Source organism: Kwoniella shivajii, chromosome 1 (genome assembly GCF_035658355.1).
Source record: "Kwoniella shivajii chromosome 1, complete sequence".
Taxonomy (NCBI): domain Eukaryota; kingdom Fungi; phylum Basidiomycota; class Tremellomycetes; order Tremellales; family Cryptococcaceae; genus Kwoniella; species Kwoniella shivajii.
Window position 1 is genome coordinate 1,006,053 of NC_085908.1, and position 25,859 is coordinate 1,031,911.

At 43.7% G+C, this 25,859-nt stretch overlaps 7 protein-coding genes across 7 annotated transcripts; 4 read left to right on the forward strand and 3 right to left on the reverse strand.

Moving 5' to 3' along the window:
- Positions 1-43: 43 nt before the first annotated feature.
- Positions 44-1,984, reverse strand: IL334_000382 (uncharacterized protein; the record flags this gene model as incomplete). The annotated part of the gene is made up of 9 exons (XM_062932166.1): positions 44-109; positions 174-363; positions 416-471; positions 545-848; positions 905-1,154; positions 1,209-1,301; positions 1,369-1,468; positions 1,525-1,791; positions 1,853-1,984. The coding sequence occupies 9 exons, from the start codon at positions 1,982-1,984 to the stop codon at positions 44-46; spliced, it is 1,458 nt and encodes a 485-aa protein (XP_062788217.1).
- A 729-nt stretch (positions 1,985-2,713) lies between these two features.
- Positions 2,714-4,328, forward strand: IL334_000383 (uncharacterized protein; the record flags this gene model as incomplete). The annotated part of the gene is made up of 9 exons (XM_062932167.1): positions 2,714-2,736; positions 2,799-2,880; positions 2,937-3,077; positions 3,135-3,223; positions 3,290-3,386; positions 3,452-3,609; positions 3,676-3,829; positions 3,901-4,011; positions 4,080-4,328. 9 exons carry the CDS (start codon positions 2,714-2,716, stop codon positions 4,326-4,328), a joined length of 1,104 nt encoding a protein of 367 aa, XP_062788218.1.
- A 4,236-nt stretch (positions 4,329-8,564) lies between these two features.
- Positions 8,565-10,555, reverse strand: IL334_000384 (uncharacterized protein; the record flags this gene model as incomplete). Its single annotated transcript, XM_062932168.1, has 6 exons — positions 8,565-9,123; positions 9,190-9,386; positions 9,446-9,951; positions 10,023-10,053; positions 10,112-10,136; positions 10,200-10,555. The coding sequence occupies 6 exons, from the start codon at positions 10,553-10,555 to the stop codon at positions 8,565-8,567; spliced, it is 1,674 nt and encodes a 557-aa protein (XP_062788219.1).
- A 675-nt stretch (positions 10,556-11,230) lies between these two features.
- IL334_000385 (uncharacterized protein) lies at positions 11,231-12,984 on the forward strand (the record flags this gene model as incomplete). Its single annotated transcript, XM_062932169.1, has 7 exons — positions 11,231-11,321; positions 11,392-11,483; positions 11,544-11,766; positions 11,833-12,006; positions 12,071-12,498; positions 12,574-12,785; positions 12,870-12,984. 7 exons carry the CDS (start codon positions 11,231-11,233, stop codon positions 12,982-12,984), a joined length of 1,335 nt encoding a protein of 444 aa, XP_062788220.1.
- A 454-nt stretch (positions 12,985-13,438) lies between these two features.
- On the forward strand, positions 13,439-14,535 carry IL334_000386 (uncharacterized protein; the record flags this gene model as incomplete). The annotated part of the gene is made up of 4 exons (XM_062932170.1): positions 13,439-13,476; positions 13,534-13,675; positions 13,829-13,977; positions 14,061-14,535. The coding sequence occupies 4 exons, from the start codon at positions 13,439-13,441 to the stop codon at positions 14,533-14,535; spliced, it is 804 nt and encodes a 267-aa protein (XP_062788221.1).
- Positions 14,536-14,677: 142 nt separating this feature from the next.
- IL334_000387 (uncharacterized protein) lies at positions 14,678-16,606 on the reverse strand (the record flags this gene model as incomplete). Its single annotated transcript, XM_062932171.1, has 9 exons — positions 14,678-14,749; positions 14,826-14,899; positions 14,972-15,046; positions 15,121-15,339; positions 15,405-15,467; positions 15,542-15,913; positions 15,978-16,026; positions 16,078-16,174; positions 16,239-16,606. 9 exons carry the CDS (start codon positions 16,604-16,606, stop codon positions 14,678-14,680), a joined length of 1,389 nt encoding a protein of 462 aa, XP_062788222.1.
- A 970-nt stretch (positions 16,607-17,576) lies between these two features.
- On the forward strand, positions 17,577-20,844 carry IL334_000388 (OPT family small oligopeptide transporter; the record flags this gene model as incomplete). The annotated part of the gene is made up of 15 exons (XM_062932172.1): positions 17,577-17,805; positions 17,864-17,920; positions 17,978-18,054; positions 18,117-18,237; positions 18,312-18,349; positions 18,406-18,536; positions 18,590-18,872; positions 18,927-19,111; positions 19,175-19,638; positions 19,727-19,872; positions 19,934-20,006; positions 20,081-20,262; positions 20,319-20,436; positions 20,498-20,584; positions 20,651-20,844. The coding sequence occupies 15 exons, from the start codon at positions 17,577-17,579 to the stop codon at positions 20,842-20,844; spliced, it is 2,385 nt and encodes a 794-aa protein (XP_062788223.1).
- Positions 20,845-25,859: the final 5,015 nt, after the last annotated feature.

Consider the following 25,859-nt stretch of genomic DNA (forward strand, 5'->3'; position numbering starts at 1 on the left):
TATAACAGTCATTATCTCTAGCCATAAACCGAAGTACAACTTTTTATTTCTCTTCATTGTGATAGCCGGTATCGGAATTGTGACCTTCGTGTCCAAGATGTCTAACATCCTGCTTTCATTGCCATTAGCACTTTTCACCAATATCCATCGATGAGCTATGAATTCTCACTTACTGGTGTTTCGTCTCCTGCTTGAGCCTTTCGTTTATCGTCCCAAACATATAACGCTTTCCAAATAAGCATCACAACTCCGCCTGCTACAGCACAAACACCACAAATGACCAAACCATGCGTGTATCTAGGAGCATCTTTGGGTTTGAATACATTGCTTCCCGCAAAACCAGCCATTTGGATGAATGCCACGCTACGTTACATATCAATATAGGCGTACTGTCCATGAGGGGAGTTTTACTCACTATGCAGCAAGAGCTATGGGCCGTTTACGTTCTTCGAACCGGCTGCTCAACCAAGACTACAACCAGCCATTCTCGTGATCAGCTTCGAGAGGAAGTATTGAGTATTCATCAAATACAACGAAAACTCACAGCATTGATAGCCTGACCACAACCCATCGTTCCAGCAGTCATGAGGTAGCCACCGTATAAAACCCTTTTACCAACTCCATCAGGTGCGAGAGCGAGCCAAAGACTTCCGGCAGAAGATAAAGCCATAGCGATGAAAATATGAATACCCCTTTCTTTGACCCGATCACTACTCCATGCCAAAGTGACGGAAAAGACTAAACCAATGGCAGAAGCAGGAGCGGCCATACCATTGGCTGTAAATCCTGCGTATCCAAGGGATTTGATCACGGATGGTCCGTATGTGTTGATAGGAGTTAAGATTACACTACCAGTTTACTGTAAATAAAAGGGCTGACTGACTACGCATATGAATGCACTTACGAAGATAGAAATGCGGCGATGCAGTGACCGTATAATCTCCAATCAAGGAATGTATCTTTGATATCAACGTATTTCACTCTTTCGCCATGTACGATAGCTTTCTTGGGATCATCCGTAATTAACCGAGCTGAAAGAATCTCAGCGTCCCGAGAGTTGAGAATCGGGAATAGTAATGATTTGCCACCTTCGGTCGGAGTCGAAGGTAAGTAGAAGAGAGCGATGATCGCTATGAACATTGTCATAATTCCCTCTATTTCGATAGATCAGCTCGACATATTCAATCTATAGTGAGAAAGATGCTCACCGATCAAAAACAACCACTGCCAACCATGCCATCCATGTTTGAAATTCAAACCTCGAAGAATACCCAACGCAAGTGGACCAGATACCATACCAGCTATTTCACAAACCGGTCAGAGTTGTCTACAGATATTCATGAGTATACCCTAACGGAAGGCACTTACCGAAACTGTTGGCTGCCCAGAAAATGGCCAATCTCAAACTCAATTCGCCATTCTTGTAAAATCTGGTTATATACCAAGCCATTCCAGGAATGAAACCAGCCTATTAACCCTTATCAGCACTTAGTTTCCACGCGTAAACGAAAAGGTGTAACGGACCTCTCCTGAAGCAAGTAAAAATCTGGTAGCGTAGAAACCGCCCTTGCTGGTCATGAAAGCTTGACAAAGGGTGATTAGACCCCAAGTGAAAATGATGAAAGGTACCCAACGATGAACACCGACAGCTTTGGCAATGACATTACTTGGTAATTCGAATAATACAAAACCCAAGGTAAAAAGGGTTTGACCAATATTTACATTGGCTGTAGTGATGTTCAAGTCCTTGAGAATCGTATCGGTTTGAGCATTACCCAAATTCGTTCGGTCCTATAAACATTTCAAGGTATTAGTCATGACAAATTTGTGTTCGTCGCTTGAAGACACTCACGAATTGAAGCATGAGGAAACATAATACTATGAAAGGTAAGACGAGAAAATCGACTTTTCTCACTGCTCGTCTTTCCTCTTCGGGGGTATAGTCGGCGTAGTAATCAGACCTGTCGATAGCTGAATCTGACATTTTGATGGAAGTGGATCGTATGGCCAGTCTCGTCTGTAATCGATGTTGAGTTCTGAGGGATGGAGAAAGGGCCAATCGTCCTGATCGATGCTTTATATAGCATTCATTTCGTTTATCTTTGCAATCTTGCGACACTTGTCGTTATCAGTAAGATTGGAGATAGTTGTAAGAGTTATTTCGTCTTCCTCCGTGAATGATGCAAATTGACAGAAGTTATACTCGGATACTCGGTAATCCGTTCGGCAAAAAAGGGAAGAAAGATGGGATATTTCAGTCCATCGATAGATAACGCTATCATCGAATGGAGGAAAAAGAGAGGAAATGCTGAAAAAAGACATTTACCGATTCGTCCAACAAATCTAATAAACCCTCCACATTCCGGTAGTCCGATCGTCCGAGGACAGTCAATCCGGACCTTTGTCTCTTTGGTGTATGTTGTCGATTTTCACATGACCGAAAGATAACGTGCTTACTTCGGACTCCGTGAAGATAACGCCATTACCCAACCAAAGAATCATCTTCTTGCTCGGACCGAGACACCCAGATCATCGGTGTCGAGAAGTCTCTACTCGGATTTTGATTTCTTTTTCATATGCATCCGATACGGTATACGGTGTCAGTTGGGCTGAGAAAGGCATATAAAATCAATATGCGACCCAAGCCCAAAATAACTCCCCAACTCCACTTCATAAACTACATTGTCACCTCACTCAAAAGAAACAAAGAAAAATGGACCAAAACATTACTCGAAGGTAAGTAAATTCCGAATTCGGGTGGTTGTGGAGATTAGGCTAATAAGCTGGTCATTCTATAGACGAGGTGTAGGGACAAGAGGTATCGACGAGAAGACGGTGCTGGATGGATATACTGTTATAGCTCCATTGACTGGCAAGAAGGTAAATAACGCTTTTTTTCCCCAGTGGGGTGGGATAAAGCTGAGATTCTTTGTCAGGTATATCTCGTGAACAACGCAGGCGATAATGTCCATACATGGGACCTACCATATAGAGTAGGAAGATACGCCAAGATCTTATCAAATGGTAATCTTGTTGTGGGAATGAAAGATCCGGAAGCGACCGCCCCTTTCCCCTTTGTGAGTGACTAGTTATGTTGGTTTACCGACGAGCAGTGGCTAATATGAACAATACAGTTCAATAAGTACGGTGGAGGGGTGTATATGGAGTTGACTCCTGAGGGAAAAGTCGTTCATGAACTTCGTGATCCTTTAGGCCATCACGAGTGAGTTCTATCCCTTCCAGTCAAGTGATCTATGTTATTGTGTTCTCTGCTGACCCATTGAAATAGCTGCTTTTACGAGGGTGATGGACATTTTTTCTATGCTGGACTTGAGGTATTAACTCCTGAACAACAAGCCGCTTTACCTGGAGGTGTAGAAGGGACAGTAAGTGATTCATCTCGCTCGTAAATTGAAATAGAATCATGGTTGATGTAGATTTACTGTCTTAGGAAGCACCAGATGGAAAAGTATACGCCGATACAATTCGAGAAGTAAAAGACGGTAAACTTGTTTGGGAATGGAGGGTATCGGAACATCTTGATCCAAAGATATTCCCATTACAAGCTCATTATCCCAGAGAACATTGGCCGTTAATCAATGGTATCTAGTCAGTCAATCACATTCCACTTTACGTCACACAAGCGCTGATGATTGATTTGATTCGTAATATCAGTCCGTTGAAAGATGGAAATATCTTGGCGTCCTTGAGAAGTGTTTCAGCTGTTATCATCATTGAAAAATCGACTGGAAAGATCATATGGCATCTTGATTCTACAGTGGTGGCGCAACAGCATAATGCAAATGAGCTCCCTAACGGAAACATACTGGTGAGTTTCGATATGGAGATTTACAGTGAAAGGTAGAAACAGATGCTAAACATTGATAATTCACACGACAGATATTCGATAATGGTGCTTTCAGACACAGAGAAAGTTTCCAGTGGTCTAGAGCTCTTGAGATTGATAGAAAAACAAAAGAGATAGTTTGGCAATGGCATGCTTCCCCAAAGGTCAGTATTCACATTTGCATCTCCGTTGAAACAAAAAAAAATCTGATACTGGATCCTTCGATCAACAGGAAACATTCTTCACACCCTTCATGGGATCCGCCCAACGTCTACCAAACGGAAATACACTTGTGTGTGAAAGTGCTTTCGGAAGAGTCATCGAAATAAATACACAGAACGAAATGTGCTGGGAATACGTTTGTCCTCACTTTGCCGTGTATCCTGAGCCTGAAGCTGCAGGATTTTACCCTGTCGAAAGTAATGCTTTGTTTAGAGCTTATAAGTATTCGAAGGAGCAAATCCCATGGTTGAAAAAGTAATTTACACCTCATATTGTGTACAATTTTCACTGCTCCTGATGTACATTATCACTTCTTCAGCCTTGATCGTCGCCAGCTCAGCCGGCGGATCTTGTTTCGTTCAAGGCCCCGGAGTGGAAAGTGCGAAAGAAATTCATTCAATTCCGCTGTCATGCCATCGTACCATAAGAGTGCCTGAATAGACCGAATATGCTGACCACAAGTAGCAACATGATCATACCTATCATAAAGGCTATTCACATAATGAGCTAGGATAGTTACATTCACAGGCGAAGGCGATCAGGAACTTTCCAGGAGAAAAAAAATCCTTGTGAGATTTAAAAAACTCTCTGAAAAATCCAAGTCCAGACGAGGCACAGCTTCTAGCGGGAAAAGGAATACAGAAATAATTTGTCTAGGATATAAATAGAATAGGCGGGCATATATACAATGATATAATAGTGATATTGATGGTGACGAGACTATAGGTGTCAATAACTTGTTTATTGGGTATCGGTCACAGCACTCCAATGAGCTTCTATATCTGAAGGTGGTTGTTGTCCTGTGTAATAATCATCCCCAGCTACTATGCCAGTTTCCTGCTCGCACTGTGACGAACAGACATTGATGAAATGGTTGATTTTCCTCTTACCAGTGTTGCTATCCATCGTTGTACTGCACAGATCAGCCGTCAATTCCCCCGGTTTGATCGACTTATCGCAAAAAGGTCCGGCGCACTTGTAGCTGTAAGGGCGGTTTATGTCTGGAAGTCTGTAGGGTCCGTTTCTATGAACCACTGACTGGTTGGATTGCATCAAAGCAGTGACACTGGGATCCATTGGAAGATCTGTGACAATTGGACGCTCGCAGTGACCTTTGTGAACACGCACATGGTTATGGCTCCAGTTTGTCCAGTCAGACTTCCAATAAGATACGACAGCTTGACCGTCTAGCAAGTCTGTATTACAGCTGGGACATTCTCCAGATGGGATATCGAGTACGTAAGGACCGTCCCTTTCCCTACCCTCTGTTTTAGATAGTTGATCAACAGATGAAGCAGGATTAGCGGTTGACAGGAGTTCTGCTGTACACTTTCCTGCATGGGCTGAGACCCTGTCATTAGGATCACCTCTCGAGTGACCGGCTCGCCTGAATATCTCTACCTTATCCTCTAGGTTTAACTGCTTGAGACAAGTAGGAGCGGCGCAGTACATATTCGGAGGGTCAGAGGAATTCAAAGGTTTAGCGTTACGGTCAAAACTGGATGGATTTTCTCGTAATTCTTGACCCAGAAAAGGCAGCCGGGTATACTGAGAATCAGGGAATTCTCTTAAAGCGCATGCTACGTGGAAGCTTGAGTTGATACGTTTATTTCTAGCTCTTGATCTTATAGCTGCAGTAATCCATGTTCCCGCTGGAATAATACGATCATTTTCCGGGCAAGATCTAGATTGGCAGACCAGAGAGCGATCTCTCTTCTGATTGTGGAACTTAATCGAAAGATCTTGGGAGTAATCATACGGGCTCATTGTTCTCGAAGAAGATGACGAGCTGCAATCTCTGAAGGAAAAATGTCGGATAAGATATAGGAGAATGTGATTAAAACAGATGTCAAATGGCGTGTGAACTGTGGGATTAATCGATGATAAGACAGAGCGACCAAAAGTAGCCTCAAACTAGCATCTTATATAGCAACGATGGGACACGGCAGAGCCGCCAGGCTCAAAGGATAGCTTCACATCACAACCCTAGGAAACGTCACTCTGTGGAAGCTCACTATGAAGGGATCACGATGAAGTCTACAAAGAGCCTTATAAGTGAAAGGATATGTTATGGAAGAAGGCGAAAAACATCATGTTCATTCTTCGTCATCAGTGAAAGGTGCTCAAACGGGGCAAATTCAAAAAGAATGGCTTCCAGGCTAGAACGGGCCCTTCCATTGAACATCGCCAGAATGCTATGTCAAATTCAAAAAAGGTTAATCGTCCTTCTCTGATTTTTGTAGCGATGATATGAATCAGACATGAGGATGAGCGATGACGTTTGTCAGGTCACATAATCTTGCACGGTTCTGACAGAGAAAGGTTCTTTTCGTTACAACTGGGGGTCAAGACATCGCATTCAAAATGACGTTGATGTTCACTTCCAGGCATTATTCATCAGTCAGCAGGGCGTCATCGCCATACTCCCGAAGCGCTGTACAAGGCATCCTAGCGCGCAGAAATGGCAATCACTCTAGCCGTCATGCCAAGGTGCCATACGGCTTGCTAGAAGCTCTCAACGCAGCTGAACAAGGTATAAGATGACATCAAAACTGTCTACAGGTTCGTTCAAGTCAAGCGCAGTCAAAGGAAAAAAAGGAAAAAGCGATAAGTCAACAGTCAGAGATCAGAGACAAAAACTCGTGAGGGGGAAGAAAAAGGACTCTGAGGTGGTCAACTCGACCAGGAGAGTAGCTACAAGCTTGAAATGGGCAATGACAGAGGGTCTCCCGGTATGGAAAACCTACCAGGGAATTCAACGGCAAAGAGATACAGATCAGGGTGACGAGGCTCGGTGACAGTATTCATGGCGAGCTTATCAGCCGTTTTAATCACCGTAGGGGTTGATAATTTCAGCCCAATGAGCTTCGAAGTCTGAAGGTGGTTTCAATCCAGTTTGACAATCGGGTCCAGCTACTACGCCGGTTTCTCGCTCACACTCTGGTGAACAGACATGGATTTGATGTTCAGTGGCATGTCCAACATTGTTACTATCACTATCCATAGTTGTTCTGCACAGGTCAGCCGTCCAGTCTCCGGCTCCTAACGTCTTTTCACACCAAGGTCCGGGACAAGGATAGGTAGAAGTTTGTTCTGATTTCGAAAGCTGATAAGGTCCGTTCCTTTGGACTACCGACTGGTCTGAGCATCACAGTATATAGAGGCTCGGATTGATCGCAATGTTATTGAGGATCGGAATCTCGCAACGACCTTCGTGGACTGTAATATGATGGTATTCCCCGTCTTTCCAGGGCGATTTCCAGGCCGACCTCCAATAAGACACAACACTTTGCTCGGCCTGAAAATTCGTATGGCAGGTGGGACATTGTCCAGACTGGAATTCAAGTGTGCGGGGATTTTCTCTTGTCCTGTCCGCTGGATTGGCTTTAGATAGCTGGGACATAGACTGAGCAGGAGATGTCGACAAGAGTTCTGCGGTACACTTTCCTTTGTGAGAAAGGACCCTATTCTTCGAATGTTTGCTGGGGAAATCCCTGCAGCAACGATAGAAAGTCTCCACCAGATCCCCCTGCTGCAATTTCTTACGACAGGTAGGAGCGGCACAATAGTGACTATGTTTCGAATCATTGAATACTTTATCTTGAAAACAATGATACCATCCATCAGGATTCTTTAGCATTTCGCTGGCTGCAGGAGGCCGGCGGGTATATTGAGATTCGGGATAAACCGTCACAGCGCACTCAGGATGGAAAGTTGAATTGGTAGGTTCATCTTTAGGTCTTTTGGTTATGACTTTGGTTAGCCATTGTCCCTCCGGTATCACGTTATCCTTCGGGCAATGATCAGAGTCGCAGGTGGTCGAGCAATCTCTTGTCACATTTGCAAATATAACGGTGATATCTTGCCTTGACTGGAAGGATTTGTGTGAGCTCATGGCTAGGCCTCATACGTTGTTGTCTTTGATCGAAGAGAGACTATAAGTGGAACCGGAATGGTCGATAAAAACAAGTGCGGTCGATGTTGGATGTTAAGACGAATCGTCGAAGATAGCTCGGAGGTCTCACCTTATATAGTCATCGACTCGAACCAGGATTTCGACGGAGCCGTTGACCTCAAAAAGTACTTTGTTATGAAAGGACGATCAGGCGTCTTCTTTGAGAACAAAAGAGTTCAAGGAGACCTCTGTAGAACATAATAAGCAGAGATAAACATCCACAAGGAAGGCGAGTGGTTCATCGCACTCATGTTTTCCCTTCGATTAAAGGTGAACACGAATGGCACACGTACGAGAGCGCCCTAAAGACTGACAAGGGCTTTTGTACTAGACTTCAAGAAAAATGTCGAATTGATTTACGAGAAGGCTAAACGTTTTTCTCTGCGCTTCGAAAGAGCAAGTCTTCTACGTATATTTTTTGTTTTCTACCCAATCTCGTCAAACACGAATGGGGTGGCCAATAAAAAGTGAGATTTCGATGCAGTGGCATCCAGAACTATAGGCTACAGTGTAGGGATATATATGACAAGTGATACGTGGCTAACGTGGTACGTGATATTGAGGCCAATGATCTCTATTCCCTCTGCTAATGGGGGATTCGTATTCTTCTGTTGAGTTACTGGTCTCCATAGATGATCTTCCTTTCCCTCCCACCATTGAAGCAAGTAACGAATGTCTCCTACTTCCCCCTTTACCCACTACCGAAGCTCGCCGTTCATCTAAAGAAGAGCCCCCATTTTCCCAAAGACAATTACATCTTTCCTCATCTTTCGTCAACGTAGCACCTGAGATGAACGGATAGTGTTTTATCCACAATTCTAAGAGCCCAACCAGTGTTCCTTGTCCTCCCTTCAGTCCATTTTCCTCCGCCATTATCTTTAGACCAATCGGAAGAGGCTTAGAAGGCTCAAGACATAATATCGTATCTTCGACAGGGTCGGGACCTGATATCAGGACCGGGGCAAGGACAATTGATAGATTCAGGGCAGTCATTTTAGTCGTCGATGAATGTAAAGATAAGTGGTGTAGTATATGAACCATGTAAGAGAGTAGCTGACTCCTTGGTGATTGCAAAGAAGAGAGGAATCGCGTTCTGATACTGAAACGGATAGTATCAGCGATCCAATATACAGATAACGAATGATTTGAATGCGCTTTGACTTACTCCTCCGGCTTATTGAGATTCCTGATAACTTCATACAGATCGGGTGTGATAAGAGGTTCAGCGAGCTCTGCGAAGAATCGACTGAGGATTTTAGGAGGAAGTAAAGGGTCGTCCTTCGCTATATCTGTCCATGGTAGATTTGGTTGCTGCCCAATTGGTAGATCAAGAATACCGACAAGTGCGGGTAGAATTGATGACTAGCGTGCGAATTGTGTCAGTTCATATATTATAGCGCGCAGAGGAAGAAGTATCTCACATTCGAATTTCTCCTAAACACCCCTTCCGTATTTATACATTCCCTCAATATGACCTTCCTCATCTCTATTAATAGCGGTGGAATACTTTCACCACAATCGTGAAGTACATCTTCAGCTTTTCTTCCCCAGTAGCCCCTTCTTTGGTCTGCTTGCGTTTTCTTCGATGACTGCTCAGACCTTTCCTGGTTCAGTGGAGAAAAAGGTAGATACGCAGCAGCAGCACCCATTGCAGACGATACTGTTTGATATCCCCAGCTTGCTAAGCTTGTTTGACTATCCCCTCTTCTCAAAGGAGGTGCATTGAATCCGTTCTTTGGTGGTACGAGAGGCAGTAAATCAGGCCTTTCACGTAGCATGCGAGCTTCTGCCTCAATCACTGGAAGAGATACATCGATACCTTTCATGGGAACAGCATGGATATGGTAAAGGGACAGTAGCGAAGGAAGAGGATGAAGTTTAGCGTATGACTTGGGGGAGACAAAGGGTACAATGAACGGCAGTAAAGCTGCAGAAACGAATACGTAGTTAAAATTCAGCGTAAGTGGTGTTCTTGAGTCTGTAGTTACGAAAACTTACTACGAGTGAACATTGAGGGATGTACGACGTACTGCAGGAAAGAGGTCAGTTGAAACACATAAGCCATTACACGTCGCACTAAGACTGACCAGTCGTTTCAGATTTTTTCGATACCTATGAGTGCAAATTCCATTGGTGAGCTTCCGTGATCACCCAGTTCAGAACGTGGTGACTCACTTTCTTGGCAATCGTTTCCATTTCCAGACCCACCATGCAATTCCAGGCAGCCTTCGCTTCTCTTTACCTTTCAAACTACTAGTACCGTTTGCGTTCTCATCAGCCAGCACTACCAAGACATAGCCACCTTCTCCTTCTTCCCCAACCCAAGGCTCCAGTCTTCGAAGGACAATGGCAAACAGCTCATCATTGCTCAGTGTAGGCGGAGCTGAGCTAATGTGAGACAGTGACAAGACAAGTATATTATGACCGACAGGAGGAGGATGGACTGTTAAAGTAGGGTAAAGGACAGAAGATGTGTCCAAAGGCTGTGAGCGCAACTTGGAGAAAGAAGCCGAGGTAGATGTTGATTCCATCGATTGCCGAGATGAGCCATCGTCTGTTTTGTCGTTGGTGTGGACGGCCTGGCCCTTACTACGCCACAAAAGTCCCATAGCGCTCCTCTTGCAAGATCTGTTTTTCACTGGGATGGGTCGAACAGCTATACCCCGGTACCTCGAATGGGAGGCAAGGAAGGATCAGATGCTTGTTGGGGGGAGTGCTGATCAGGGGATCGCTGTCCTTTGTACGGTCTTCTCGAGAAGTAAGACAGGTCTAGACAGCGGGCTTACAGTAGTGTCCAGCTCGAAGCGAAAGTCGAAGTAAGTAATAGCTTGAAGGACAGTTCACACCTACATCACCAACATCATCGTCCCCATCACCATCAAAACAGACACAGCCTTTCATCCTGTCAACATGAACTTCGGTCTTGGCTCTTATCCCACTTTAAAGTACAGTTCTCCCACGGTCGAAATGCCCTTTTAAGTGATCCCCCGCATTACACCACGTGCCACCTTCCTTTGCTTTTTACGATTACCCCGCACTTTTCAATCATCGATGGCGCAATCTGATAATTCCCAAAAAAAGTTGGTGGACGTCAAGGATGATTTCGGAATTTCCAAAATGAAAACATCCATAAATTACACAATGTAAATTACAAGTCATCGTTCTGCTTTACCTTCTCACCAGAATCGTAAAAAGGCTTTGCCACCATGTCTGTCCTTCCCAGAACTTTCCCTTCTCTCGCTCGACTAGCTTCCACCTCTGCCGCTGGAAAGCACAAGGTCGTAGTTATCGGTGGTGGTGAGTGATCATTACCTTGCTCGGCGTTCCGATCTTCTTTTCTTCTACTGGAACTGACTTGTTGTTTCAGGTGCTGGTGGTCTCGCTGCAGCCAACCAAATATATAACGCTTTCCAGGCTCAAGGAAAAGCTCTCGCTGACGGTGATGTAGCCATCATCGATGTGAGTGTCTGATACTTACAAGACGCTGTCTGTTGTAGCTAAACCTGAATGCAATCGCAGGCCGCTAAAAACCACGATTACCAACCCGGTTGGACTATCGTGGGATCCGGTCTCGCTTCAAAGGAGACTTACCGAAGACCTCTTGATTCTCTCATCTCCCCTCATTTCGCTCACATCCCTCAAAATGCCTCCAGCTTTGAACCCGGGGCCAACCAAGTCGTACTCGCCGATGGAAGCAAGGTGTCATATGATTTCTTGGTCGTAGCTGCCGGTATCCAAATAAGTAAGTGGATTTCAATGCTCTGATTTGTGTTCTTTTCCCTTGCCTAGCTCATCTTCCATGTTATAGATTGGGACAATATCAAGGGATTTAAGTCTGCTCTTGCCGATCCATCCAAGTCCAAGGTATCTTCGATCTACTCATACGAGACTGCAGACAAGACATGGGATCTAGTACGAAACCACAAGGGAGAAGGAGAGGCTATCTTCACTCAACCTTTCGGCGTAGTCAAGTGTGCCGGTGGTGAGCAGTATTTCAGTCTCTCATTCAAATGTATCTAGAGCTAACAGTGCAAGACTTTTCTTAGCACCTCAAAAGATGGCATATATGGCTGACTCATACTGGAAATCTCAAGCCGAGAGCTCCAACAACCACTCAACCTTCATCACCGGTATGCCTTCAATGTTCGCCGTTCCCCACTACTCCAAAGCACTCGACGCCATTAGACAAAAGAAGGGTATCGACGCTTTGTTCAACACCAACCTCGTCGAAATTAGACCAGATGACAAAGTCGGCGTATTTGAAGTCGTAGCTGGTGAAAACAAAGGAAAGAAGATCGAGAAAGACTATGGACTACTACATGTGGTTCCTCAAATGGGTCCCCTTGATTGGATCAAGAAGTCACCCCTCGCAGATTCAGTCGGTTGGGTAGACGTTGACGCGGGTACTCTTCAGCACAAGAAATACGAGAATGTGTTCTCTCTTGGTGATTCTTCTTCTCTCCCTACTTCAAAGGTGAGCTATATGTCTCTTCTGTGGCACGTTTTCCCAAGGTTCTCATGTATAGCACAAAACTGATGCTATAATTAGACTGCTGCTGCTATCACTGGTCAAACTCCAGTTCTCACTCACAATCTAGTAACACTCATGGAGACCGGTAAAGTCGGCGACGCTATTTACGACGGTTACACTTCATGTCCGTTGTTCACTGGTCGAGGAGAATTGTTACTCGCAGAGTTCAAGTACGGTGCTCAAAGGAAAGAGAGTTTCGGTCGATTTGTTGATCAATCTGTCCCCAATAGGTGAGTTCCATCCGTCCGTTTAAATTTTATTCCGCAATATTGTCTCCATTTGCTATTTAGAGCTAATGCATGTGCCTGCAACAGACTTTTCTACCACCTCACCAAAGACGTTATGCCCCGTGCATACTTTTCACGAATGTTGAAGGGTAACTGGTATGGTCCACGAACTATTTTCCCCCCTCAATTCTTGCCTTCATAGACTGCTTACATTGGAAATATGCGAGAAGACAAACGATTTTTCCCACGTTCGTATCAAAGGGATGAAAGGATTGTAACAAAACACCCGGATGACTGTGTAGGGATTATCAGTAGACTATAGATCTTGCATGCAACGTTCAACAGGAGAAGACTTTTCCTTTCTTGGCATATCTTTCGGCCTTTCTTGTAAGACACAGAGGAATTAGGGATCATGAGAAGATCTCCGCTGATATAGGACGAACGTTCTTTGGTTTCTTCTTTCTCTCCTTTTCAAACATGGCTGACAAGATATCGGAATTGGAAACAGGACGCTGCGAATTGAGTATATAAGGGAAGCTAACACTAATGTCTAACTCTATCTTCATCCTCCTCGATTGATATATCTACGCGCTACTTACTGATATAACGATACTCGAAAATATTTACACATTTCTCATACTAATTGATAATTCATCATGTTGTTGTACCTCGTTAGACATGGTCAAACAGAATTGTGAGCCATATCGTAATCTGTCGGTCATATCCTCTTGCGGCTAATCATACCAGTTAGAAACGAGCAAGGTATTGTACAAGGACATATGAATCCACCTCTATCACCACGTGGAGAAGAACAAGCAAGAAAGTTAGGCGAGTGGTTGAAACTAGTCCCTTTCACTGAAGCCTGGTCTAGTCCTCTCAAGAGGGCTGAGGATGTGAGTCAACAATGCACCAGTCTTTGTCATCATCTGTAACGTTACCATGCTTTGAGTATCTGAATTTCTGTTCAGTTATGTTTTGCCTCAGCCTGTCACTTGTGAGGACTCCTACTGACTACAAACGATGTTTTGCTCTGATTCTCGCTACAGACTGCTAAGATCATCTGTTCGTTCCAACCCAAAGTGAAACTTCGAACCGACGAGAGGCTGATCACTCGAGGAGCCGGAGCTGCCCAAGGCAAGAGATGGGAAGAGATCGAACACAATTTGGACGACTTTGGGATGGAATCAGAGGAGGAGTAAGTTGAAGGACTCTTCCTTCTTCGCTGTGATGAGGCATAGAACTAATAGAAAAACGCATTTGACGGTATCTGCTGTGTAGCCTTGCGAAAAGATTGCATGATTGGTTGAAAGTATTGGTTGACACCCATACACCAATCTCTTCAACATCAGCTACACCTATTTCTCCCTTATCACCTCTTTCGCCTTCTGGAACCAATCTGGAAAGAGCCCTAAGTTCAATAGTTGGATTGCCCAGACCAGGTATATCTAGAAATCCAAGTACTCCAGCCGGAGCTGGAAAAGGTTCAGGTATCGTTTTGGTTGTGACTCATCAAGAATGTTTATCATCTCTCGCGCAATTACTTACTGCAACAACTGATCCAGCAGAGATCATTGGGAAAAGCCCAATAGATATACACGTTCCTGAAAATATCGACTTTGGGCGACAAGTCGGGAATACAAGTGTTGCGATATTGAGAGTTTGGTGGGAAGATGACGGCTCCAATGGGAATGGGATGGAAGCTAGAGGTAGACTAGAAGCTTGGGGGAGCGAAGATCATCTTCACGAGGAGTGATCCATTCGGGCTTGACGCGTCTTCGCATGAACCAAGATGATGAGTCCCATAGGGTATCTAATCATGACAAGCGATGCATACTTTTCCAAATTTCCATTTCTCCGGATTCTCCAACATATATATATTTGTTACAAATCATCGTCTAATCCTTAAACATAAGTCCGGCAATTCCTCCTGTTAGTATGGTGATACTTGTGTATATCAGAAGTATGCCCTATTGTGTAATCAGAGTATTGTCAGGATAGAACCCGTATGTAATAGACTGATCAGAACATTGAATTGTTACTCACATAATTCTTGAATCCATAAGCACCGATTCCTCCTTTCAACACGTCGAACTGAAGTAATGATTCTGAGATAGGTCCTGCAGAGTTTTTTAATGATTAGCCAATTAGTCCAAGGTAATTGTTTATTGTCTTCTGATACTCGAGCTTACCAGAACTCATATTACCGACGCCTCGGACAAAAGCGAATAACGAGAAGGTTAATGCAGTCACAGCTGGATCGTCCTCTATGAAGGACCAAGGCTCGTCATCAGCTACCTGCTCAACGACTATGTAATAGATAGATAAGGTATCTACTCACTAGCAACCAGATGAATTATCTTCGACCAAACTGCTGAAAAGCTTGGGCCCAACAATCCGAATACGACCGCAAAGGTCACCAGTACACCAGAGTTCTTTCCGAAACCCCATAAGAATGCGCAAGCTGCCGCGCTACCAGCACATGAGATAATTATTGTTGATCTGAGTGAGAGACGATCCGATAGGTATCCCAATAAACCGTTTCCCAGCGCTGTCGCGGCTATTTATACCATTTTCTTAGCATTTGAGCTAAATTTACTGGATGAGGAAAAGGTGTACACTCACCGTTGAGAATAGCTACTAAAGCTGTACCGTCAGGATTATGAAGGCCCAAATCATCCGCATAAGCTAAAACAAACGATCCATCAGCAACGTGGTCCGGGTAGCCCTCTGCGGAATATGGAAATAAGTGGCTGACTTACATGGTAGCCATAAACTGGGAACGAAATTCCCTAAACTCGTTATACCAATTGTCATTATACCTAAATATAAAGCTTTTCTTTTGGCGAATGACCAATCAATCCTTGCTCTATGTCTACTGCTTCCATTCTGATCATACCTTGAAAGAGGAATTCTTCTATTGATAGGTATAAGAGCTATACAACCTGTGATTGCATAACCTACACCTAATGAGATCATAGCTGCTTTATATCCAAATCGGTTTAATAAGCCTTGCATCAAGAAAGGGAAAATCGTTCCTCCTACTCCGGTACCTGCGTACATCATACCTGATGCAAATCCTCTTCGTGTATGCCACCATTCAAACAGTAATGTTGCACAGGGGAAATAGCATGCTAAGTGTACACCGTCATCAACGCGGGAAATTTTGGGAAAGAAATGGTCAAGGATGAGACTTACCACAAGACATGGGATAGAATATTCCGACAGTCATGACCAAGTGCCATGGCTATATTGGACATCAACAAGAGACTGTTACTATAGGAGAATTAATACTCACTTTGGTTACGAATGCACTGGCAATCATTGAGGAAGATCCAATCAATAAACCAGCAACCTGAATAGCCTTTGTCCACCTTGGTACAGCAGCGAATACTCTACCATGCCAAATCAGCATCCGTTGTACACAAAACTTTCAGAGAGCAGCCAAGTCAGACTTACGGTCCAAAGAAAGCGCAAGCCATATACAATAAACCAGTTTGAAGAGTAGCCGCTAGAGTTATGGTTGATGCACCTTGACCTTGAAACAGAGTGTTCGTCCAATACACATGTAACACACCGATGGAGAATGGTAAACCCCAAATGATGATTTCCATGTATGTAGCACCTAGGAGGAATAGCCATGCTCTTCTACCGCCGTCTACCGGAGGAAGAACATCAATAGGGGTGTGAAGTCCATCAGTGGATTGTCCTCTTTCCCTTTGCGATTCGACTATTTCATTTTCTTGCTTCAATTCTGGAGTTTCAATATCGAAAGTGGAACTTCTGCCAGAGATGGCAGCCAGTTCAATCTCAACTGGTGCAGCCATTGTGAGTGACTATAACAAAGACCTCAGTGAGAAAGGGGAGATAACGACGCATGTTAAAAAAAGATGTTAATCCATTTGTCAGCGGGGAAAAGAAAAATCGCATACCACCGAGTTTACCGAGATCTCACGCGTGACTTCATCTGAATCGCTAAAAAAAAAACACGATCTCTTGTGCTAATCTTACTACGCCACGGACAAGAAGTTATAAAATTCTGTGTCATATCACTATGTTCTGTAGATCGTGGCAATCATATTGCAAGTCGCCTACTGTACACATACGAATAAGAAAGGTAGATGATGCTTTTGATGTTGTCGACAGGACAACATTTCGGAAATTGAAAGATGGCACAATATACCTCAGGTCGGGGAAAGCCGATTAGCGCAAGAAATCACGTCAAAATTGTTATCCTGGTCTCTGTGCTGCTGCGACTTTCGCATTGAAGAATTGATCTGGACAGAACATATCCCACAACCTCGTTACCCGATATTCCGGAAAGCCTTATCACGCCATCAATGGTGATTCCATTGACAGTTGCTAATTGATTTTCCTCTGCCGCTTCATGCTAGCGCCCCACCGTCATCAGACTCCGCATCGTACCTGAATGCAAAGGCACTAGTGCGTGATACTAACAATTTACCGAAGCCTTTGCTGTCCAAAATAGCTTTCAGCCAAGGTTTTCCTTCAATCACTTCAACAAGTATGACTGCGCCAGATTAAACGACGTAGAACATATGGTTAACTCCGGTCCTTATCATCTGTTATGGCGTATATGGTGCTAAAGATTACGATATGTCCTTTTATCTCCAAAAGCGAAAAATGTCTATCAAAGTAGCTTGGATAAGGTATTTCTGTGGATAAGGTATTTCTGTGCATATTATTTGAAGATGAAGCTGAACCAAGAGGTCACACTTCCTCCCCTTATCGAAACACACTTGATCCAACTTTTTGCAGTATATACATACATCCAATATGTCAGTAGCCAACACTGATCCACGCGATAGGATTACACGGGTACCGACCACCTCACTCGAGGAGACGGGCACACCTCCTACACCGTCTGACGAATACAAAGAGAAGGACATTGAAAACTCCGCTGATGAAGAGGGGCTAGAACCAGCTTACGTCGCAATACTGGAGAAGGAGGAACTTACCCCTGATAGGGCTTTTACAGTCGGAGTTGAAGGAGATCAATCGCCTTGTACGTCTACCATGAATTTCTACACAGTCTCTTGCTCACGTCACTGCGTTTCCTATAGTTCCAGAAGTTGCGGCTTGTGTTCCAAATTGGGATAACACAACGGCTCTTTGTAACAGTGAGTATCTCATCATGGATTGCAAGCCTCAGAGTTCATCCTGATAGGCACCCTCAGCTGTCAGAGCCTGGATACTAGTGACAATCTTCGTTATCATTTTCGCTGGTGCTAATCAGTTTTTTGGCCTTCGATACGTGAGTGATTTTCACACAGCATGGAGCTAAGAGTAGAAGACTAATACAATAGGTTTCGACAGCCATCTTTAAGTATCGGCTACGTTGTAGCTCAATTGTTAGTTCACCCCATAGGAAAAGCCTGGGAAAGACTTCCACAATGGGTTGTACCTCTCGGACCATTCTCATTCTACATCAATCCAGGTAAGTGATCGCAACCCATCCAGTCTATGGCACTTTTGTCTCCCAATGTCACTAAATTTGTTTTCCGTATACAGGAAAGTGGTCGGTCAAAGAACATGCGCTTGTGGCAATCGTAAGTTGACCGAAATTTAAACGAGATATGCGCTAACATACGACCTGACCATATAGTGTGTAAATTTAACTGGAGGAACCGCATATGCAATGGGCTCTCTGGTTGCCATCATCAGTCCTGTATACTGGGATCGCGATTACGGACCAGGTTTCTCATTCCTATACTTATTGACTACTCAAGCTTTGGGGTACGTCTTGTTGTCGATGTGAACATCTTGATTTCGCTAACTGTTCATGGCAGTTTCGGACTTGCAGGTCTCGCTCGAAGATGGTTGGTTTACCCTGCCGCTCTTATCTGGCCATCGTCTCTTGCTTCGACAGTTCTTTTCAGAACTTTACACGAGAAACAAGACCACTCTCCGGCCAACGGCTGGACTATTACACGATACAAGTATTTCAGCTTTCTCACTTTGGGTGCTTTCGCTTGGTTTTGGTTTCCCGATTACATCTGGACCTCTTTGAGTACCTTTGCTTTCGCCACTTGGATCGCTCCGAACAATCAGAAAGTAAACACTCTGTTTGGGGTGAGTAGTCTGAATCCTTATCCTACTATAGATGTCAAGCTGATTGACCGTTAGATGAACTCTGGTTTGGGTTTGATACCCATAAGTTTCGATTGGACTCAGATCACTTACGCCAATTCATCTGGATCGCCTTTGACCACCCCTTGGTACATCACCTGTAACGCATTTGCTATCGTCGTAATATTCTATTTGTTCCTCTCACCAATCCTGTATTACACCGATGTCTGGCACAGTTCCTAGTAAGCCTATGACGGATCTCAAGACAAAGTATATAACAAGAGCTGATCGCAATTCTTTTACAGTCTCCCGCTGCTTTCAAGTAGTACATTCGATAATACTGGTAAAACGTACAATGTCACTCGTGTTGTCAACAAGTTGACGCTCGACTTTGAGCTTGAAAAATACAAACAATATTCACCCATGTATATCAGCATGTCCTATTCTTTGACATATGGATTATCATTCGCCGCTGTAACAGCCGTGGTCTTCTATACTGTTTTGTATAACGGTAAAGAAATTTGGGCAAAATTCAAAGATTCCAAACATGGAGGAGAAGATATTCATAAAAGATTGATGGCCTCTTACAAAGAAGTCCCAGATTGGTGGTATGGTATTTTGACTGTCGTGATCTTGGGTTTAGGTATATTCACCACAACTTATTGGGATACCGGTTTACCTGCTTGGGGTTTCATCTTTATCTGTTTTGGAATGGGTGTAACTTTGATCGTCCCCGAAGGTATCTTGGAAGGAACAACTAATCAGCGAAGTAAGTACAATTTCTAACATCGCACTATCACGAAACGACCAAATATTCAGAGAGTTTTCGATTAATCATCTATGATCACCATGTATAGTCTTCTTGAATATCATTACAGAATTTATCGCGGGATATATTTGGCCCGGTAAACCAATCGCCAATATGATGGTTAAGATGTACGGCTATAATACCGTAAAACATGGTATGGATTTCGCTCAAGATCTCAAATTGGGTCAATACATGGCAAGTCCTTGACTACTTGTGCATATTTCAACATGGAACTTGAGCTGATTTTTCGGAATAGAAAATTCCTCCTCGAACATTGTTTTTCGCTCAAATATATTCGACAGTCCTTGCCGCCGCTGTTCAGACGGGTGGTACGTATACGATGTGGTTTAGTCTGGGTTGTCTTGGCTTCTCATGGCTAATGCGAACTGCTGTTACACTACAGTGCTTCGATGGATGATTGGACACATTGACAATTTATGTTCGCCTACCAATGTCAACCGATTTACCTGTGCCGGTGCTAAGGTAGTGTACAACGCCTCAATCATTTGGGGAACAATAGGTCCGCAAAGGATGTTTCAGTCTGGTCAGATATATAATGGATTAGTGTATTTCTTCCTTATTGGAGTGAGTGATCAGGGTTATCTTACCGGTTCTCACATACTGACAAATTGGACGATCAGCCTATCGTGACTGTTCTCGTCTGGTTGCTTTATCGTAGATATCCCAACAGCTGGATCAAATACGTCAATGTACCTGTTTTCTTCAATGCTGCAGGCAATATTCCACCTGCGAATACAAGTAAGTAAAAATGATTAGGTGCATTCAAAAGGGCATGTCTAATTCGGTCTGTTTGTTACAGCTCAGTACTCGTTGTGGTTTATCTTCGGGTTCATTTTCAACTACTTGATTAGGAAAAGAGCATTTGAGTGGTGGAAGAGATACAACTGTAAGCCCACATATGTTGACCTTGGCCTTTCAGGAGTATGACTAATGTTAAGCGCTGCTATTGAAGATCTTACGCAAGCCGCGATGGATACTGGAACAGCTTTAGCCACTATCATCATTTTCTTCGCCCTGAGTTATAACGGTATTACCCTCACCTGGTGGGGTAATACAGTTGGAAAAAATACGATGGATGCCAAGGGGACTCCTTGGAAAACAGTCCCCACAGGAACCCACTTCGGTCCTGGACCAGGAGAGTTTTAGAAAGTTCGTACTGAAACGCACTGACAACGTGCGTTATGCTGTGTGGGACATGATGAAATAGCTTCAATGAAACATTACATTTTTCCTTTTCCCTTTTCCGTAAATATGCAACGTCAGTATGAGATCATGTGTGCGAATGAAGCAGGATTCGCCCGATGGCTACTCGTCATTATCTGGTGATCATCGGTACTGCTGTATGACTGACAGCTTGCAGATAGTACGGGTAGCTATGGGAAGTAGAGGCGACCTTTCCTCCCCTTGGACACGACTAAACTGTTTTCGGAAGATAACATTTCACACAGTGCAGCATATGCAGATACACTTGGGCGATCTTTGGTGATCTTAGGGTGTGGTGACATTCTCGAAACCTGAAGTATTTTACGTACTGGCTCGATCGGCTGAGTTATTATAGTTTCACCCCCTTTCTTTTTCCCTTTCTTTTCTTCATCTAGCTATCTAAACCCCCACTCTACCCGTCTGATTGGGTTTCTATTGATTGTATTTACGTGTTTCTTACCCACTCTCTCCAATCTGTTCACATACAGCATCTGCATATGCATCATACGAGTAGAGCCGTTGCCTACACACCGGATCTTCTCCGGCTTAGGCCTTTTCAGTTCGAAATTGGTATTGTGTCAATTGATTCGCGCGGATTCTCTCGAGGAGGTTTCTCTTATCGCACTTGATTTATGAATTAAACTTACTAATCATTTGGCTAAAAAGGCTATGCATCTCTGATTGACATCCGATTTGAAGATAAGACTGAACACAGAATCCCAAGACATGATCACGAATGAAACACATCAGCCACTATCAAGAGATATGTTCGCACTTTCCATATGACGCACATGCCATAGAATCCAGTGATATTTTCATGCTTAAAACTGAAACGGCATCCCGCATCAAAGACACTTTAGTCAGGTTCGGAATCCAAGGTCTCGAACGTCATGTCAACGGTGATAGCTACATTGCCGAGGGCCCCACCCACTAAAAAGAGTGCTAAAAAGTTCCCTTGACGCACGGAGGTGTGCCGATTGACTTTAATTAATCAATTTATAAATAAAACCCTGTACTCGCTGTACTCGCTATCATCCGTCCAAACAAACGGGGTCTAGATTGTTTTGCTCCATATTATAATTACCTGCTTTGGTTGCAGATGCAGGGGCTAGCTATCGGTCCTTTTGTAAGCGTCATAACCGATCATTCGGTCCACCTTTGACCAATTAGTTCGGTGAGACGCCTTCATGTACCTCGTTCAAGCGGAATCGAAAAGGAAGCGCATGAGAAAATTCATGAACGGAATGACTGAGATTGTAGTACAGATACGTGTATTGGCTCACATTTTATTTCATGCAGGGTCAGAGGACACCAGTAGTGCCTCTGATTCTTCCCTTCTTCCCTTCTCCTCACGTCTGAGGGGTGTTAGACATTTTCAACCGGATTTGCTGGTAGTGAATACCCGAATTAAGCTGTTGTGTCGTCCGATTCTCGCCAGGAGGGTATGACTAGCATTGTGGGAAAGAAGGGGAGTGAAAACAGCTGATCTCGCGTTCCTTCGTTCACTTGGCATCGACATTCAGTCGAAAGAGAAAGTCCATCAATGAGGGGTGAGACCCGCAGCATCTTAGTTGTTCTTGCATACTCGTTGAAACCCTGTCAGCAAAATTCCCTTTAACATGCATATATTCCGATTTGGGTGGCGTTTTATATTTGATCCCATTTGCGTGAACAAAAGGAGAATCATCTTAATTCCACTGGCCTCGTATCCTGTGTAAGCGGGAGAGGTGTGAGATGTAATAAGAAAATAAGGACTTCAAAAACTGGGCGAAAGGCGTCTTGCCGCGATCTATATATTCAGGAACGAGGACCTAGATTTTCTTATGTCGTCTATTGGGCGTTGGGCGTTGGAGTGAGACCCAGCAAGCGGGCATCGCCAGATGGTCTTACTCATTTCCATCACATTTTTAGTTGATCGGTTTGGAGTCGGACGTATCCGATAGAGCAATATCAACCGTCCCGGCTCATTTGTATTTATTTGAAGGAACATTCACAGCTGATGACGGGTCATTGTCGATACGCAGAAGCCGGAATACAGCTCCTCAGAAATCTTCTAAGGTCTCTAAGGACAGGTAAATCTGATGATATATGATGTGACGCATAAATGACATGAAAATGCATCCGGTAGATCATCATCGAAGTCGTACTCTTTCGTTCTTTGTTTTGGATTTAAACTCTTTTTGGGTTCGATTAGATAAACTACTTCTTCGTTTTCTTTCCATACCATCGATTATAATCTCCCTTCATCGCTTTGTGTGTCATACGCAGTCAACTGGAACAACGCTAGCCAACAACTGTGTCACTAGGCAATAAAATAATCCCTCGTTCCCCGTCTCAAAATCCCATAGAATTAGAAAGTAATCTCACTACCTCATCACCATACAAGGATACTTAGGAAAGAAGGAAAACCCACACAGGTCGCCTGCGAGTCGAAATAACTAGGAGGACGTTGGTTACGATTTCACCCCATCACAACTCGTCTCTGAATCAGCACCGTACGGTCTTGACATTCTTCGTTCCCCTAGTTAGGCAAAAATTGAGTGATAAGGAATTTAGTGGTGTGGGAAAGTAAAAAGTGCATATTTAGAAAAACCATTTTGAGAAAAACCTCCGAGACAAAGGTGAAATCAACAGAGGTACGTAAACGGATCGTAATTCATTCTTTTATTCTTTATTCCTTTGTCTTTCATGTCGTTATGTCTCGTTTGCGCTTCGAGAAATGACGAGGGTCATGAGCGATTTGTTTTCCTCTAGTGTTATTGGTTTGAAAGACAAGCATGATGACAAATCGTTGTGCACATGTCCGTTCAATTTGAACGGGGATGACGTTATTTGTTGGTTGATTTCTTTGTGGGATCATGTAATTTAATATATATCTTCTCGTTGGCGAGATGAAATAGCTTAAATTGACATATGGAGCAGTAGGCTGAGGGATGCTGGAAAGGTTGTCCCATGTCTTATTTGATGTTTTTCATTGGTTGTTGGAACCTGTTTTGTTATACCAAAATCTGGCCGATATCAGGGGTTTAACCTTATATGTTATTCGGTTAACTACCCTGATTCCAGTAACGCTTAAATTGAACTCAAAACAAAGTATGTCGTAAGCTCCTGGACAAAGATTCCATCCTCGATAATTGGGATTATCTTAAGAAGATGAGGTGACGAAACAAGGGTAAACTCCTGATTCACTCTCACGTGCATCAGTGTAAGGGAGTGGCATAGAAGATTCCGAGCAACCCTTGGATCCATTGGACGTGGTCTTTTTTTTCGCTTCTTTACTGCTTGATATTGTCCCCCAAATCCCCAAATTTCCTACTCGGTCTTCCCTCGTTCTAAGCTTGCCGGATTTCTTTCACGTGCCATTGATTGGGCGCAGAATAATCGAGAGATCGAACCGATATCAATTTAGCTGACGAAGTCTCTCAGTTTTGAAACCAAGCAGTCAGTGACAAGACAAACCGGTTCATTCATTCGCTTAACCGAGTCAAAGAGCAACCTTATCATCCTCGGTTGACGACTCTTCTGTCTTTTTCAATTGACGAAAAACCACCTGTCTAGTACCAATCGACTAGACATATCAGTAGCCACACGACGGCATTGCGGCGGCATCAAGGGCTCGTCATCCCTCTGCGGCAAAGAAAATACCAGATCGAAATTTTTTCACCTTAGAAAATCGAATAGTCATAATAACCTTACTATCACCTGTTTGATTTAATTATCTCGAAAAACCCCTCCGTAGATCCTCTTATTACGAGAATAACCCGTTTTCATATTTCATCTTTCTCTTCACTTCTTTTCCTTCTACCGTCCTATTGTTCTACTGTGACCTGTCATAAAGCACAACGGAACATTGTGCAGAGTCTCATCCATTCAATTGACAGAAGACAGATACTACCAAACGAACGCTGTAAGTACATCGTTAGCCTATTCTGCTACTCAATCCAACCCAAACCAATCTACCTTTCCGAAATCCAGTTCAAAACAGATTCTAACACAAAACCTACCTCCTGCTCTATTCAATGCTAAAGTATAATTTGTCAAACCTCTTCAGGTCTTGTCATTGTTGTCGTTACTCCATCCAATCACTCGTTCACTGCAAAATTGTGGCTTGTAATAGTGATATCAGAATCAGAGCAGAGGTGAGTTACACATTTCTATGGTTCTTGATTTCTTCCTCAGTATCAGCTTTGCCCGTTTTGTCACTTGATTGCTTCTTCATTTGATTGTTACCGCTCTCGTTGGTTGTGCATCAATATACCCTTGTCTCCTTTTCTTCTCGGGGCCACCCAGTCGCGTATCATTCCCTGTCTTGGCTACACCTTTCAATGAATCAATGGAAAAAATATGCCCTCCTTTCCTGATGACCGGATCTTCAATCCACTCTTTAACCGCTCATCCTTTGTCCTGATGATATGTCGAATCTTTCCCTCGGCATGACAGACCTTCTCCTTCCCCTTCTTGTGCTGATCCGCGCTGTCAAGGCGGAAAGGATGTGTTCTCGCACGTCATTCACGGTTTTGTTGCCGTCTTCCATGTTGATGGCCCAGAAAGGGATGAAGGATCAAAGGAGTTTGTCCGATGTTTCTGCTCCTTCTCTTCGGAAGGGTAAACCTGCTTTGTTCTTTTTGTTCTCTCTGAATCGAGTGGAAAGAGGTACAATCAGAAACGAATTCTATCTTTCCCCCTTCCCCACTGTCTTTTCCCTCAGCATTTGCGTTACACTTTATACTTTCGTTGTGCATTGAGCACCTACCCTTTTTCTGTACATAATCTAATGTGTAAAGTTATAAAGTTGACCGAATTGTCTTGATTTAGAATAGACCTGTGTAATTTGTTCAAACGTCTCTTGATTTGGTGAGTCAATTCCATTCGATCAGTACGACGTCGGCTGATGAGTAAGTCTGTAGGCAGAGAAATCAATCAACCTACAACGCTTCAAACTCACCCGTAAGTGCATG